Genomic DNA, 16,647 nt, shown 5'->3' with positions numbered 1-16,647 from the left:
CCGCCGCGGCCGGGGGCTGGCTCGGCGGAGCGGGCTGGGGCTGCGGGGCCGGGTTCTTCACCAGCAGCAGGCTGTCACCTGGAGGGGGGAGACACAGAGAGGTGACAGGCTGCCAGCGCTCTGCCCAGGACCCCACAGCGTCCCCGATTTCCTCTGTGGCTTGGCGTGAGTCACAGGTGATCTGGGCCTCAGGTTCTCTACAAAATGAGGCTGAACGAGGCAAGCGGTCACGGTCACGTCCCGCATGGCTCTAGGGCTCCTTGACCTTCTGACCTGCCCAAAGCCACCTAGAGGGCACCAGAAGCGAGTCAAGTAAGCAGCAGCGTTTAGGACAGAACATGCCTCCAGGATGCAAGGGGGCTGCTTGGCACAGAGAAGGCACTAAGTAGATATTTGTCACATAACAGAAACCAAAGGAGGCTGGAAACACTTTTAACCTAAGGCAGTGCATAATGTAAGAATTTCAGGAGGGTGCTCTCAAATCACATTCTCTGGGGGCCGGCATCTGGGTGGGGGGGGAGGGGAACCCGGCTCTGGCTCCTGCTCCTGACCAGCACTCACTCCGGAAGGGAAAGCGCCTGGTACCATGAGACTCCAGAGTCCTCCTCCTACTTCTGACTCCCTGGAGCCTCAAGCAGTCTACCTCTGGGTGAACCAGATTGTGTCCCTGTCTTACACGGGCTGTCAGAGAGCAGGGGCGAATGCGCACTCATTAATCTATGAGGTCGGGCATTCCTTTTACTAAAGTCTGGTGTCTGTTAGGCTGAAGTCTGAAGGAGGATGGCAGGGACAGACGGCTATCAAGTACTTCTGAGTTTTACTCTATCCTCACCACCCTCTCCCCTTCCAACCCCTACCCGGATGGCTGTGCCACGGGATACCAAAAGTCCATCCGGTTGTCCTTGGCAACCCCAACACTGGATGTGTTTTGGTGTTCAAAAAAATCACAGGTGAGTTGCTAATTTCACATTCCAAAATTAACACTGGAAGGCAGGCTCATTTTGGAAGAAAAACAAGGGGCTCTTGGTAAGAGGCTTTGGGACCGGGCAGGCAGGAGAAGCATCTCCAGATACCCCCGTCTCCCAAACTCTGGGCGTGTCCTGCTAAAATGCTAAAGTTCCAAGGCCTCCCAGAGATAAAACAACACGAGGCAAATTGTTCTATGGCTTAGCACGTCCAACTGAAGAAGTAAAATGGTCCAGTAACTTGCAGAGTCTTGCAATTTCCGCACAGGCTTCCCTAGATCTGTCCCCACAACCGCACAGGAGGAAAAGGCTCCTCCAGGCCCACGTGGTCCTAGCTGACTCGCGAAAATCAAAAGATAGCCTTGAGGGACAAAGGTTTGGGTAGAATCTCCTGGCATGATGTGTGATAAACTGGTATCTATGCCTTCAAGGCCAAAGCTAGAAATGGTGGCCTGGGAGCTGTAGAGCTGTTGTCACTTCTCCCTGGCCTCAGAGTCTCTGGCTTTCCCTGTCTCATCTCACCCCACCGACAGGTTAGAAAGAAGACTACCTTGAATTCTGTGTTAAACAAGGACACATACTGTTCCTCTCTTGTCCCCTGCTCAGTCCCCCAGCCCCTCCCCGCTCTCCAGACTGAACTAAGTTTGTCTCACTGACAATGGGGATCCACTTACCTGGGTTTGAAATAGCCTTTCGGACCAGAAATGACCTGTGTCCTCAGCTCTTACGTGGATTTTAAGCTCTTAGAGGGCGTCAGGAGTATGGACAAGGAACATATGTTTAGCTGCCCCTTCAACACTCCAACCGATCAGAAGACACTAACTCAGCTGTTCTCAGGGCGATGGCACTGGGTCTGGCAAGGAACGCTGGCCATGCGCTCAGAGTGTTAGATAATCCACAAGCACAGGCCTACAGCCCCGGGCCAATGAGTGGAGTTTCACCCGAGACCCAAGTCGGGTGAGATGTTTGGTCGGAAACTTGTTGGGGGAAAAATAGCCCCTCTCCCTCCTTGAGCTTGAGGATCTTCACCAGTGACACTGGGGTGTCAGCTCATAACCGGCTTGAGTACTGTGGCCAGTGTTTCCCAGTATGTGAGCCACCTGCTGCCAACAGTACCTGCTCAGGCCCCACCGGCTCCGCTCACTCCCAGCCCATTCGCCTTCCCCTGCTACTGTGGGCTGAACTGTATCTCCCAAAAAGATACGTTGAAATCTGAACCCCCCAGGACCTCAAAATGTGATCTTATTTGGACATAGGGTCCTTGCAGATGTAATTAGTGAAGATGAGGTCATAGTGGGATTGGGGGTGGGGCCTGACCCTATATGACTGTCCTTATAAGAAGATGGCCTGGTGAAGACACAGACACAGTCACAAAGGGAGACCACCACGTGAAGACAGAGAACTGGGGTGACACAGCTACAAGCCCAGGAACGCCGAAGACTGCCAGCAAACGCCGGAGCTAGGAAGAGGTGGGGAAGGGCTCCCTACGGCTTTCAGAGAGGGCACTCCTGGTCCCCAAAACTGTGAGACAACACCTTTCTGTTGTCTAAAGCCACCCAGTTCATGAGACTTTGTTAAGACAGCCCTAGGAAATGACCACAGCTCCAAAAGGGAAGGGGACAGTGCTCTGGTAGAGACCACTGAAAGGCCACCGTGACCGAGCATCGCCTTATCGGGGGTGGCCTGGGGCAAGCAGCCCTCCCTCTGGACGACACTCCCAGGGGGCCCGGGGCGCAGTACTCACCGGGGCCAGAGTCTAAGCTGGGCTCTCCTTCTATGGGGTCACGCGGGCCCCATGTGTACGGCTGCTCCTCCTGCTTGATCCATGACAAAATGTCATGTGCTGAGATCAGGGACTCTGTTCGAGGAGAGAAGGCAGACTTAGTGTCGGTTCATTTCTGCCGAGCCGCCCACCCAGGCTTTGAAAACCAGCACATGCGAAGGCTGTGGCTCCGGCTCACAGGGCATGTGGCAGTTTGGGTACCTGTTTCATTTACCGGCTGTCCTCCCCGAGCTCATGCCCGCCTAAATGGGACCCCAGGTGGCCAGGGATGAGGAGCTTTGTCTCGGGTCTATGTGGCGGCAGAGCCAGGATCAGAACCCAGGTCTTCTGACTCTGTCCACTGAGCCCCAGAGCAGCCTATGGGTCCCGGACAGGCCAGAGAGCAGCCTGGTCTCTGACACCCACGGGACCAAGGGAGGAGAGGCAGGACTTAAAAATCAGCGATGGGAGAAGTGGTGACCAAAGGTCATTGTAAGAACTGCAGTGGAGACTGGCTCCTTATGAGGGAAGGGTCAGCTGCCCTTCCGCCCTGGAACCGTCTCCACCTCCCCAGCGTAAGGTTGTAGAGTTGAAAAACTACAAGCTATGCTAGATTTTACGTCCTGGTACGGGAGGTGGCCACCGAACAAGATGCCGCTGGATTTCTCCAGGTCTGCAAGCATATGTGAACACACGCACACACGCGCGCGCGTGCACGCACGCACGTGCCCACACACAGGCCCTGGGCTTCCCTACGGTTCTTTTATGCTTTCCTTTAGGTCTGGCCCCTGCTCAGACGTTTGCTGGGAGACATCTAACTAGTATTCACTCAAAAATTCCAAAAACTGTAAATTACTTTCTTTTTGTCACAGAAGCCTTTTTGGTCATATGTATTGTTCAAAAGTCAGTGGAGTCGTTTCAGTATTATTCACAGTGACACAGCAAACTATCGATTTAATGATTCCGTTAGAAAAACCCTCTTCACTTTACTAATAGTTGTAAAGTCTGTGCAAAGTCACTTTTTTTTTTTTTTTCTGAGCCTTCATTGGTCTTTGACCAAAAGTGACTCAATCGCTGGTGGATTTGCCAAAAGTTAGAAAAGTCAGCTGAGAGGCGACTGTCCCCCCGATCTTCATTCTGGCATCCTGCTCACCTGAATTGGGGTCGGTTGGTATGTCTCTCTCCGCCAAGTCCTGCTGATCCCACACACACGGGGGCTCCTCCTGTTTGATCCGGGACAAGAGGTCCTGGGCAGAGGCTGGCGAGTCTGCACATGGGGACAGAGTGGCAAAAGTGTTGGGGAACATGAAAATGCCCACGAGTCTGTGCTCTGAGTAAATCTCTCATTTCATGCAATTACGTCTTTTCCCTACGAGTCGGGTATAATTAAATTTTGCTAAGTAGTTAAAGGTTTGAGTCAGCTTGGACTTAACGGAGCTTTTGCTGTGAATAACTGGCTACTGTCAGGGAGCGACGTAACAGTGACTTCGAGAGAGAGTCTTGTGCTTTAGGAGCTTAGAGGAGGTTCTATTAAACCTCCTTTACCCTCTTATCTCTGAAATCTCTTGGAAGATGTAATCCATGATGCCTTCGAGGACGGTGCTGGATGACAAGGGAACCGGCTTTCCTCAACTCAGCCGCTGTTATCACTTACCTATGGGTGTGAGGCTCTGACTAAGGGGGATGAGGTTTGTGGAGATCTAACCTGCGGATAAGTTAAGGGCTATAGTGTGTTAATATATCTTGTGCTGGTTAATTTTATGTGTCCGCTTGGCTAGGCCACAGTACCCAGATATTTGGTCAAACATTATTCTAGATGTTGCTGTGAAGGTATTTTTTTTTAGATGGACTTAACACCGAAATCAGCAGACTCTGAATAAAGCAGATTACCCTCCATAATGCGGGTGGGCCTCACCTAATCATTTGAAGGCCTTAAAGAAAATGCTGGCCTCCCCCGAGGAAGAAGGATTTCTGCCAGCAGACAGCCCTGGCTTCCCAGCCTGCTGGCCCATCTGAAGGTTCTGGATGTGCCAGCCGATGCCTTCCAATCAATCAAGCAATCAATCAATCAATCGACTGATCTGTTTCTCTCTCTCTACACACAAGCACACCCCCCCGCCCCCATTGGGTCTCTGGAGAATGCCAATACACATCTGCTCTCACATCTGTTCTCACACCCAGAGTCCAGCTGGATGCCATCCAAGAGGAACCTTCCAGACTGCCCCACAGGACTGCAGCCGAGCCCATGCCTGGTGCAGAGGCCACAGTCTGTAAAGGCTTGTATAAAACAACGAAGGCTCTTCTGGGTCCGAGGCAGGTGTTACGGACTGGTACACCCCCCGCCCACAGAGCCCCCTAAGGTGCCTTCACACAGCACTGCTGCCCTGACAGTGCCTGTCGCGAGGATGGAAGGGGTAGTTAAAAACTGATATTACAAAGAGAGGAAACGGAACTAAGCCCAGATGAGCCTGCACATTGTCAACGCCCCGGGCCACGTTTGCGCCCATCCCGGACGCACAGCTCTCCCATTTCCAGCTCAGGCCCCCGGTCTTGCAGGCACGGCGCATAGCACTGGGCACCCTGCGGGACCCTGCAGGACCTCCCCCCGCACCCTGCTCGGTGGCTATTCCGCCCACTCACCGGTGACGGGTTCCGTGGGGATGGCTCGTTCCTCAAGGCCCCGCTGACCCCGGGTCTGACACAGTGCTTCCTCCCGCTTCACCTGAGAGGGGGCTTCCTGCGCAGGCACCAGGGGCTCCGCTCCTGGGGACACGGAATCACATCATTCAGGGTCTTTTTTTCCCTGAATGATCGTCACCCAAACGCTCTTGGGGTCGGGAGCACGGCTGATAGCACTCGTCGGGGAAGAGCACAGGAGTCTCGGGTTCCTGGGGGTGACTCTGGGGAACCCCGAGGAGCAGAAGGTCCCGGGAGCAGAGAGGCGATCAACATCCAGGACAAAGGGGCAGGCCGAAGGACAAAATGAGGTGCGAAAGCTGGAACAGAGTTCCAGAAACAGCCTCACGCCAGGCTGGGTGCGGATCGGGAGCAGGCCATAAGTTTGACCTTTGTGTAGGAGTCATTCGTCCTTGATTTTCACCCCAGTTAGAAAGAGTTGACCAGACACAACACAGACACACACTCGCATACGCATACATGATCAGCAGGACGTTAGATGGGCAAAGAGATGCAACCCAGCCCCATTCCTGGATGGATAACGCGCAGCAACCTTATGCATAAAAGACAGTGAGATCTCTTCTATGTAACCCCAAGACGTGACAAACAGGGCATTTTCCTCCTGTAAGGATCTATGGCACACTGTCCTAGCCCAGGAAGCAGACGGCTCAGGCAGCAGGAAAGAAGTTAGATGAGGAATCAGAAGACGTAGGTCCTAGTGTCAACTGTGCCGCCCCAGTCCAGCCAATGAGTCGCTTGATCCCTCTGGCTCTCAGTCTGCTAGTCCCATCCTTAAAAGGGGCATAGAGGTCCCTGTCCGATCTCGTGCACAGTGATGGATGAAACTCAGTAAAACCGAGAGGTTACAGTGTTTTCAGGGTGAAAGGTTACCACAGCCGCTGACCTCGGACGTTTGCAGGTTCTACATATTTTTGCCGCAAGCACGTTTGCCATAAACATTTCTGCCATAAGCATCTCACTGCACAACTAACTGGCCATGAGGCAATTTCACCATAAAAGATAAAATAACGAAAAATAAGAGGGACGTTAAAAAGGATGTGATGAAACGTGAAAAATTAATAACCAAATGAAAAAGACTTTGTTATGAAAAATGAAAATACATCGTCTTCAAAGTCTTTCCTTCGCAGCGTTATACTGTTTTAAATTTTTGCTCGTTGATTCGTCTGCTCGTTTGGCATCACCCTTTCTCTTTCCCACTACGTTTTCTTCCCTCGTTAGGGGAAGTTATCAGTTTCCAACCAAAGAATCGATAACTGATGCTCTTGAAGACTTGCGAATCAGTAGCCACCTCGTTTATACTTGGTAAACTCTTGGTGCCGATGGGCGGGGGAGGGATGGCCGCTTCCCAGGGGACTTGCGGAAACTGACGCGTGATCAGTCTCTAGCACGGGATGCGACCTGCCTTTACGTGCAGTTGTTACCATCCCCAGTTTTAAGATCGCCACATCTACTTGTCACCGCGTAGACCACTATGAGGGCTAAGATTATGTAACGTAAAGATGGGAGTAACTACAAGAGCCTCCTCAACGGACAAATGAAACCAAACTGACAACTGGCGTCAGCACGAGTAACCTGTTATTTCATCTTTTATGGCAAAATTGCCTTACGGCCAGTCTTACAGCGGGCCACAGCATAGCTACACGTCCATGTCCGCGCCCCTTCCCCGTCCCCAGCCACCTGCCCGGGGCCGGGCCTGGGGCCGCTCCCAGGTCTACGGCCTCTCACTACCGGTCACTACCAGGCCTCGGCAGGCTGGAGCCCGCCCCGTCCTCTTCTCTCCGCCCAGCTTTCCTGGGCGTCCAGAGCTGCGTGGCTCTGAGGACGAACATCCCCAGTGTGCATCCAGGCCCTGAAATCTCGTCCTGTAAGTGACCGCCCCATTTCAATGGCGGCAGAACTGGCCCTATGAGCAACTCAAGAGAAGCCCTGTTGGATTCAGGCCAGGATGGAGAGGCTTCTCTCCTGCCCTGCCCGGACGAGGGTCTTTTCAGCTGCCATCACCTGTGTCCGGATCCATCAGGATTTCTCTGTCTCCCGGTTCACGCTGCTCCCACACGCAAGGCTCTTCCCTGGGCTCAGCCTGGGACGGAGCGTCTGGTTTGGGTGCTGTCCCCTCCGCATCTGGAATGAGTAGGAAGGGAAGGAAGACCCCAGGGAAAGTGACCGAGGGGTCCTCACCAAGGGCATTGGCAGACACTTCCCTCCCCGAGCCCCCTCCTCAAATAGTGGTGGCGTCACATAGCACTCGATTCCACAATGATCGGCCCTGTTATTGGGTGTTTAATTTTCATCCTATTACGAATCATCCTATCTTCCTCGCATTATAAGCCAATCGTTTCTTGTGTTTACATTAGGCATAAACACGCAACACTCTGCCCAGGTGGTGTGACCAGGGGTTGAAAGCATGTCACCGCCCACTGCGGGACCACTGGCCAGAGGCAGGAGGGTGTCCTTACCCAGGGACGTCAGGGTTTTGTAGTTCTCCTTGACGAGGTTGTTGTAAAGCTCCTTCTGCCATTCGTCCAAGTTCTTCCACTCGTCCTCGGAGAAGTAAACAGCAATGTCCACGAAAGTCACCGGAACCTGGGCCAACGAGAGCGTGAGTCTGGCGCCCCGCCTGCTTCTGCCACCACATCCCCTTCAAGGGCCACGGGCCGCCCCGGCCCGCAGCCCGGCCTTCGCTCTCCACGGCGACTCGTCCTCCTCGGCCCAGCCCAGTCCATCTCAGCGGGATTGGGCCACTCTGTCCCCCGATCTCCCGCTGCTCCCGGAACGATGACGGCTGCCTTTATTTTTAAAGCATTTCATTACATCCTCCATAAATTCGCTTTCAGGTAACTGGGCACCTGAAGGTAAAGCTGAAGCCGGTGCTTGTGGCGCTCAGGGTGACGGGGTGTGGGAGGTTCTCAGAGAGGGCCTCGGTGAGCCAAGTACACTAAAACCCTGTTATAAAACCTGTGTTTCTGGTCAGGTCACCTCTACATACAAAGAGACATTTTTGTCACTCAGACGTGTAAAATCTAAAGGCACGTGCTAACGCTCCGGGACCCCGATGGCTTTCGTTCACCGCGGCACCCCAGGCCTGTAGAAGCGCACGGTCTGGAGTCAACACGGATCTGTTCAACGTGTTGGACAGAGGCCGCCAGCCCTGCTGCAGCCTCAGCCATCTAGCGCCCCGCGTCGGTCGCTGTGACCGGAGGCCGTCTCATCTGCTACGCACGGCTGGTACTGCGGTTTCACAGGATCCTTGTCTGTCACTCACCAGATGGCCTCGCCTTGGACCGAATCATTCAGTTTCACCTCCGTGACTTTAATAACTGGACTTTCTTCTCCGGCCACGCAGCCTTACCTCCCGCCGCCTCCACGCCTCTACCCGCCCAGCCTTTGGCCCTCACCGTGAAATCCAGCCCCTCGATGCTGCCCCCTGCCCTAGTGCGAGCCCGTCGGTCTTTGTACCTGCACATACAGCTCACCTACATGGCACCTTTCGGAGAAGGAGAAGAACAGCCCTCCGCGCGTCAGACCCACTGATGTGCACTTTGGTGGGCGGGCAGCACCCTCACTTAAACCAGAAACGCCAGGCGCTCATAGCCCTGAAGGCGTCCTGGGCAGGTGCCATGTGCACACCTGTATGCTACCTAGTGACAGACAACTCACCAGCCATCTTTAGAAACAGAACCAGACCTTCTAATTCCCTGGACGCCCCCCAACAGACCTGGGCGGATCTCCTCCCTGGGAAAAGCGATCCAGACCGCGCTTTTCATTTTAGTTTCCTGCTGTGAGACAAAAGTCATGAAATTCTGCAGGTGACGCCCACCTGCCTCAGGCCGCCCTGGAAGCCTCTCGCTGACCCATGGCCCTGTTCCCTGGAGGCTTCTCTCAAACTCGCCCCTGTCGCTCCAGTCTATCCTGATCGCAGGTGGCTGTGGGCACGTCCCCTCCTCGCCCTTCTTCTGGCCAAGCAAATCCCACGACGTGCAACCTGGATTCCTCCCCCACCTCCTGCCCGTGAAACTCCACCCAAACGATCTTTTCTCGGACAGCTTCGGTCTCCCCTCTCCGCTGGCTTTCCTGCCAGGGTCTTCCAGAGCCCCCCTCGACTCCGCCACCCCAAACGGCTCCACCCGCTCCCCCTTCACAGGAAAATCCCGAGGGACACGCTTGCTTCCTTCCTTCTTCACAATCCACGCATCTTTGGAACCCTCACCCTGTGAACCCCACTCGCTGAAGCCACACCCGGAAGGTCACCCGTGGTCCCCTCGTCAGCCCTCGCCCTTTCACGCCTCTCTGCAAGGTCACGCCACCTCTGTGGAATTCTCTCCCGCGTGGTTTCTGCGTCGTGCTGCTCCCCGCCCGCCCGGCTCAGGCACGTCTCTGCGGCTCCCTCTTCCTCCCCCAGGACCCAAGGTTCTGCCCTTGCCCTTCCCTGTTCTCTCTGCCCTTGTTAATGTCACCCTTTTTCACAGCTTTAATGGTCACCGCTTTGCAGATGACACCCTTCAACTTCCCTTGCCCCCTTCAGAGTTCACATTTCGACAGCCTCCTGAGTGGCTCCATTGAATCGCCTTTTAAGTAAATGTATCCAAAACCAAGTTCATTATCTGTTCTGACATCCCAACTCCTCTGCCTCACTTCACCATTTCTGTGCAGAGGCAACTCTCTGGAACCATAGTCCACGGCTGGAAACAGACATCGCTTTGTAAAAGCTTCACCGTGCCGGGGCATAGCAGAAATCTGAGACGTAGCCGGAGACCGCAGGGGGCCTACAGTCTAGACGGACAGACAAAACTATCCATGAATAATCTATAAGGCAGTTGACAGACACAACAGGATCCAAGAGGCACGAAGGATCTGAATTTGACAAAGAGAATGCAACGAGCGTAGCCAAGCGTCCACAAGCAATGATAACTACTGCTAGCAACGCGAATTTATTCTCGTGGTGCTTTACGGTTGTGTGGGGTTTTAAAATACGTCCACAAATTCTGTGACAGCCCCCTTTAAAAAGTACAGTTTCATTCTCCTCCCCTTGAGCATGAGCAGGATTTAGTGACTTGCTTCTTAGAACTAAAGAAGTGATGGTGGACAACTTCCGAGACCAGGTCACAAAAGACACCGTAGCTTCCGTCCTGGGCTCCCTCTCTTGATTCACTCGCTCTAGGGGAAGCCAGCTGCCATGTCGTGAGGACACCCGAGCAGCCCTGTGAGGAGGGCCACAGGGTGAGGAACTCGAGCTTCCTGCCAACAGCCACATGAGTGGACCACAACAGGACGCAGATCATCAGGCCTCCGGATGACTGGAAGTCCAGCCCGTAGACAACTTCACAAGACTCTGAGCCACAACCACTCAGCTAAGCTAAGCTGCTCCTGAATTTCTAACCCTCAGAAAACTGCAAGATGATATTTTTTTTTAGGTTGCTAAGTTTGGGGGTAATTTGTTACACAGAAATAGGTGGCTGATACAGTGTTGTCCCATCAACAAAATCAATGAATCCTCATGACTCCACAAAGTAAGCATGCTGTCAGCTTCATTTTCCAGACGGAAACACTAAAGCTCAAAGGGACCAGCTGGGAATTTACTAATTTATGATTCATTTATACTTCAATTCTTTCAAACGGGGAATCGAGGCTTGAGAATAGCAAAAACCATACTTGACCAGCGGTAGGAAAACCAGCATGTGCCGAGCCCAGATTCAAATCCTCATCATCTGATTCCGGGCCCCATAACTATGCCATTATTCTGTGAGGGTCCATGTCAACTCAAGGGTCCTAACGCCTGATCCAACGCACAGAACACACGAGTGTGCCGCACGAGGTCGGAGCACCGAGGTAAAATGCACAGCACAGGCAAGAGGAAGGGCCGTGTGTGAGATGCCAGAGAAGCACCACGTGCCAAACCACATGAAAACCAGTGTCTATGGGCTGCGGTGGCAGGAAGTGTTTTAGGGGCGAACCAGGCCACTATGACAACTCGTTTCTGTGAGGCCTCAATAAGCCGCTGTCAAACGACTCCTCTGGCAAAGTCACTGGGTTGTAGCCTCTGCAGATACAAAGACAGATAAGCCTCGGTCTTCTCCGTAGAAGTGTGAACTCTCCAGCTGGAGTCACTTGGCAAATATTTTTTGCGTACCGGCTGTGAGCAAGGCGCTGTCATAGGCACAGAGACACAGCAATGAACCAAGCAGAATTTAGATTTTGGTCAGAGAAAACCAAAACATAAGTAAATATCAGAGAAGACAAAACATAAATAAATATTTAAGATGCCCGATGGCATAAATGAGAGCGGGGACGGAGAAGAGCGTGTGCCGCGGTCGGGGGCACGTGGTCTTTTGGTGGTCACAGAAGGCCATGCTGACCACGTGACAATCGAGCAGACCTTGATGGAAGTGACAGGGAGCGAACCACGCCTGTCCCCAGGGAAGGCAAGTCCCTGAGGGGGGATGGGAGGTGTGTGCTGGCGGAATGGCCAGAGGCCGGCGCGCCAGGCGGCAGTGGGCGAAGGGGGCGGAGTGGCGGTGAGTACCGCAAGGTGGGGCTAGAGAGGGGGCCGCTGCCAAAATGGGGGGGCTACACGAGTAAGGCAGGAAGCCACTCGGGGGTTTTACGCAGAGGCGTCATACGATTGGTTGATATTTTAAAAGGATCGCTCTGGCTGCTTGGCTGAGCATAGATGGTTTGGGGCAGGGGACGAGGACAGAGGCAAGGAGACCAGGCAGAAGGCCATGGCCATAATCCAGATGAGAGGTGACGGCAGCCCTGAGCACACGGTGCGGGGAGCAGTGGAGGTGGGTGGGAGTGGTCGGGCTGTGGACGTTATTTTGAAGAAAAAGCATACAGTATTTCCTAGATGTTGGAAGTAAGATGTGAGAAAATGAGGAGGACAGTGTGACCCCGAGGCTTTCGTCCCGAGCAACTGGAAGGATAAAGTTGTCTTCAGCGAGCTGAGGACGCCTTTGGGTTCCAGGCAGAGGATAGGTTCAGGTAGGTCCCCTTAAATCGGAGAAAGTGACCGACACCCAGCTGGAGAGGCTGACTTCACAGGGAGGAGTGTCCACCTGGCGTTCAGGAAGGAAGTCCAGGCAAGACCCTGAGGAGGGCGGGGCGGGGGGAGATGGCATTCGGGAGCCGACAGCGCACAGACTGCGCCCAAAACCCTGAGGCCGGCGGAAATCCTGAGGGACGGTGGAGAGAACGAGCAAAGGCTCGAGCCCTGGCCCGCTCCAGACAGGAGAAGTTGGGGAAAGGAACCGGCCAAGGTGTGAGGAGGAGCGAGGCAGGGAGATGTCCCAGCAGCCACTGGGGTGGGTGCCGGGGAGCGTGAGCCAGTGACCCATCTACTGGAGCACTGAGGACAGAGGAACATGACGAGCGAGACCTGGGAGGATGCAGGGGCAGAACCCAGACAGTGAGGAGCTCGACGGACCGATGGCCCGGTTTCTTCCGCGGGGAACTGCAGGGAAAAATGAAAGCGGCAGGGGGGTGGGGGTGGGGGGGCTCAGCAGTCGCAATGGGCGCCCTCGCTTCAATTCTGATGCAAATACACGAACGGGAAAAAACTGATACTGGGGAGAGGACTGAACATTTGGCTGGGGTGGGTGCCGGGGAGCGTGAGCCAGTGACCCTTTTACTGGAGCACTGAGGACAGAGGAACATGGCGAGCGAGACCTGGGAGGATACAGGGGCAGAACCCAGACAGTGAGGAGCTCGACGGGACCGATGGGCGGCCCTCGCTTCAGTTCTGATGCAAATACACGAACGGGGAAAAACTATGATACTGCGGAGAGGACTGAACATTTGAGCACCAGGATTTCGAGGAGGTTGAGGCTTTTGTTGCGGTGGATAATACCACTAAGATGATTGGTTTTAAAAAAGAGTCTTTACCTTTCAAAGCTACATACTGAAATATTTATAAATATAATGATTGACGTCTGAGACTGGCTTCTAAATCACATGAGAGCAGGACAGGGGTTGGGATTCAGACGAAACGAGATCGGCCAAGAGTTATTCGCTGTTGAAGCTGGATGATGGGTTCAGGAAGGTTCCTTATACTCTTCTGTCTACTTTAGTACGTGTTTGAATTTTCTATAATAAAAAAGGGTACAAGGGGAGGGAGAGGAAATGGGGAAGCAAGAATTGGAGACAGCACAGACAGCCTCTCCCTGAAGGAATTTTCGGCTCTATCGAGCAGAGAACAGAGGTGCTAACCACAGGGCAGTGTCACCGAACGTCTGCGTGCTGGTGGGGACGGTCCGGGGGGGAAGAGTTGGTGATGCACAGAGAAAGCAGAGACATGCTGGAGCGACCTCCAGTGTGGGACAGCGTGGGACAGCGTGGGACAGCGTGGGACAGCGTGAGACAGCAAGCCCGCGGGAACAGAAAAGGCACAGGCGGGCAGGTGAATGCATGCGGCGGCTGCACGGGGACGTCCCCGTCGAGTGCCTGTTCCCTGGGTGGACCAGAGGCCGGGTCCGGGGCCGACAGCCAGTGTTGATGAGCTGGAGGGAGAGTGAGAGAGCGAGCGGAACGGGAAATGGAGCGCGGATTCTGGACGGTGAGAAGGGCCCGCCAGCGGGTAGCGGTCATGACTTTCAAGGGACTCCCATCAGCGTGGTTTGGGGTCTGCCTCCAGCCACGTTCGGACAAACGTATACGAAGACAACCGATGACAAACGATCACTTTTAGGTGCTAAAGTGGAAAACCCAAGCAGGAAGAGCTTCAGGAATCTGCAGACACCCAGACACCTCGGGGAGGGGCTGGGAGCGGTGACAGTGAAGGCTCAAAGACAGAAATGTGCTGGGGAACAGGGGGAGGCCAACTTCCCTGACGGAGAACACCCAAGACCGGGCTGTTTAAGCGGAGAGACGCTTTCAAGGAAGTTAGACAACAGGGAGCCAGAGAAGTTTGTGAGAACAAAATAAAATCGAGAGTTTGTTCACCTGTGCTGGTCCTCACCTCCATCCCTGCCTATAGGGATCACCACGTACCTTGGGGACCTCCCCCTTGCTGCCCGGGGGCAGCCGCAGGACCCAGAAGTTCCTGTTCCTCAGCAGGTTCTCCATGTTCTCCAGCCGCCTCTGCAGCAGCCCGTACTCCTGCAGCAGCGTCCCCAGCACGGCCCACTTGCTCTCCATGTGGTTCCCGAACTCCACGGCCGTCTTCTCGCAGTCGGCCAGCTTCTTCTCGGCCGTCCCTGTCCGCCCCTCCAGATTTAGCAGCTGGCTGGCCTGGGCATCCACCTTCCTCTCCACGGCCTGAATGGCGGCCACCACGGTCCAGAGTGAGATCTCCGCCGGGGGCAGCTGGGGCTCTCTCATCATTCGGTCAGGGAAGACGGGTGCCCTATCCGGGAAGGGTGGGAACTGAAAAGGCATCGGTCGCCGGGCGTCCATGTCCCATTCTTGAGCCTGGGTGCAGAGGGCGGAAGCGACAGCCTGGGATGAGATCCTGCCTGAGAACACGGCTAGTAAAATGCCACAGATTCTCGCTCTTCTGCCAAGCCCCCGCCTCCCGTGCTACGGTGTTCATTCATGTCCCCAGCAATGGACCGAGCAGCCGCCTACCCAGCCTTTCTATTTCTTGCCTGCAGGAGTCATCCTGGTCATTAGTTTACGCATCTTGACCCTTGGCCTAAACTGTCACATAGCACTTTCTTTGAACAAAACAGTTACTTTCCTCAAGGGCTAGATTTCATGATGAACTCTTTAGTGTTGCTTAGTGTTTTCTGTTTCAAAGTGAGAATTTTCATGTAAGTCATCTGACCCTAATCTTCCCAGAACCTCTAAGCAGGTTAGGGCATGATTATCTCTGCTTTAAAGATGATGAAATCGAGGCACCGAGAAGCGGCCACTCTACATCACCTTGCTTCAGTGCCAACTGGAGCGGCTCTAGGTGCTGCAGGTAACAAAAAAATACAGTTCAGGTCAGTGCTGCTGCCCACTTCCCAGCAGGCCGCGGCCAGGGGGACACCAGGCAGCCCAGCAGGGAAGTAGACGAGCAGCCTTTTTTCCAATATACAACTATTCATTCACATTTCCAAAATGAAAATAGATTTGCCAAAAAGATGTCATTCACTGAGTGGGGTACCCCATGGCCCAGGGCCCACCCCGCTCTCCCAGTTCCGGGCCTTCACCCTGAAAGGCGAGTCCCCATGGGTGCACATTGGGAGCTGAGCCCTATGACCAAGAGAGAGTGATCATGTGTTCACTGGTGACCAGGGAACTGGCCCCACCCTGTAACAGCACTTGGCTTACTGGATGAGGCTTACTGCATGACGGAGGGGCTAATAATGGCTCCTCACTATGGGGGACCATTTTCTGTTCTTCCTGTTGCTGCTGAAGAGGCCCCCGGGCTGGGCAAAATGGACCCCTGCTGCTCAGAGGGGACCTGGGCAAGCATGCCAACTGTCTTCTCTAACTTGGATCAGCAGTCACAGCCACAGAAGGACATCTCACACCTTCCAGGGAATCACTCCGTGACATGGGAGAAAGGGGAGCAGGGCCCTGGGCCCCAGACCTGCTACGTAAGAGGTGGCTGTTCTTCCACCTGGGCCTACTTAGGCTAGACACTTGCCTGGCCACAGAAGGGGACAGGGACTGACAGTGGAAGTTTATAAAGTCATCCAGCCCAGCTTACGTGTCACAGATTTGTGGAGACCTAAAGCTGAAGAATGATGTAACGCAAGGGGACAACTCCCGGCTGAACTCCTGTCAGAACCCGCTGAGAACCAGGCCCCCAGCAGAGGAGCCTCTGGGGGTCCCGCCCAGGGTCAGCTCCCACACTGTCCTCCAGGCCTCTCTCAACACCGCCGCCTCCACTTCATATACGATTCCGGAGCACTGGCTCCCAGCTCGTCCGCACACTGAGAGCCTGGGCGCCCCAAGAAATGACCGCTGCCACTCGTAATCCCAGAGACGCTGATTTCACTAGTTTGGGACAAGGCCTGGGCGTCAGGAGTCTTAAGAGCTGCTCAGGTGATTCTAACGTGCAGCCGAGTGTGCCAATCGCTGGAGAGAAGGCAAAGTCACCTCTCAGTGGCCCCCGTCCCTCCGTCACACTCGGTGCAAGGGAAAAGTGAGTCACTCGTTATGCCTGGTGAATGCATTTAAAAATCGCCGTCAAAGCGGCTACGGCGTAACCTGCGGAGAACTCCTGTGCGCACATCCCCCGCGGGCCCGCGAGCGGCGGCCAAACCCCTCCTGCCCCGCGCGAGGTGCCGCGGTCACGAC

At 54.4% G+C, this 16,647-nt stretch overlaps 1 protein-coding gene across 1 annotated transcript in view; it reads right to left on the bottom strand.

Annotated features, from left to right (window-relative positions):
* The window catches only part of ZNF282 (zinc finger protein 282), a 19,686-nt gene that overhangs the window by 2,374 nt on the left and 665 nt on the right, over window positions 1-16,647 (bottom strand). Inside the window, exons 2-8 of the mRNA XM_015596160.2 lie at window positions 14,407-14,826; window positions 7,881-8,007; window positions 7,426-7,545; window positions 5,368-5,490; window positions 3,881-3,994; window positions 2,710-2,823; window positions 3-78 (exon numbers count right to left, since the gene is read on the bottom strand). Coding sequence (XP_015451646.1) covers window positions 3-78; window positions 2,710-2,823; window positions 3,881-3,994; window positions 5,368-5,490; window positions 7,426-7,545; window positions 7,881-8,007; window positions 14,407-14,826 — 1,094 coding nt within the window. The remainder of the gene's footprint in view (window positions 1-2; window positions 79-2,709; window positions 2,824-3,880; window positions 3,995-5,367; window positions 5,491-7,425; window positions 7,546-7,880; window positions 8,008-14,406; window positions 14,827-16,647) is intronic.

This window comes from Pteropus alecto, unplaced genomic scaffold (assembly GCF_000325575.1).
Source record: "Pteropus alecto unplaced genomic scaffold, ASM32557v1 scaffold48, whole genome shotgun sequence".
NCBI lineage: Eukaryota > Metazoa > Chordata > Mammalia > Chiroptera > Pteropodidae > Pteropus > Pteropus alecto.
The sequence above is the reverse complement of the archived record's forward strand: the minus strand, read 5'-3'. Positions and strand labels throughout refer to the sequence as shown.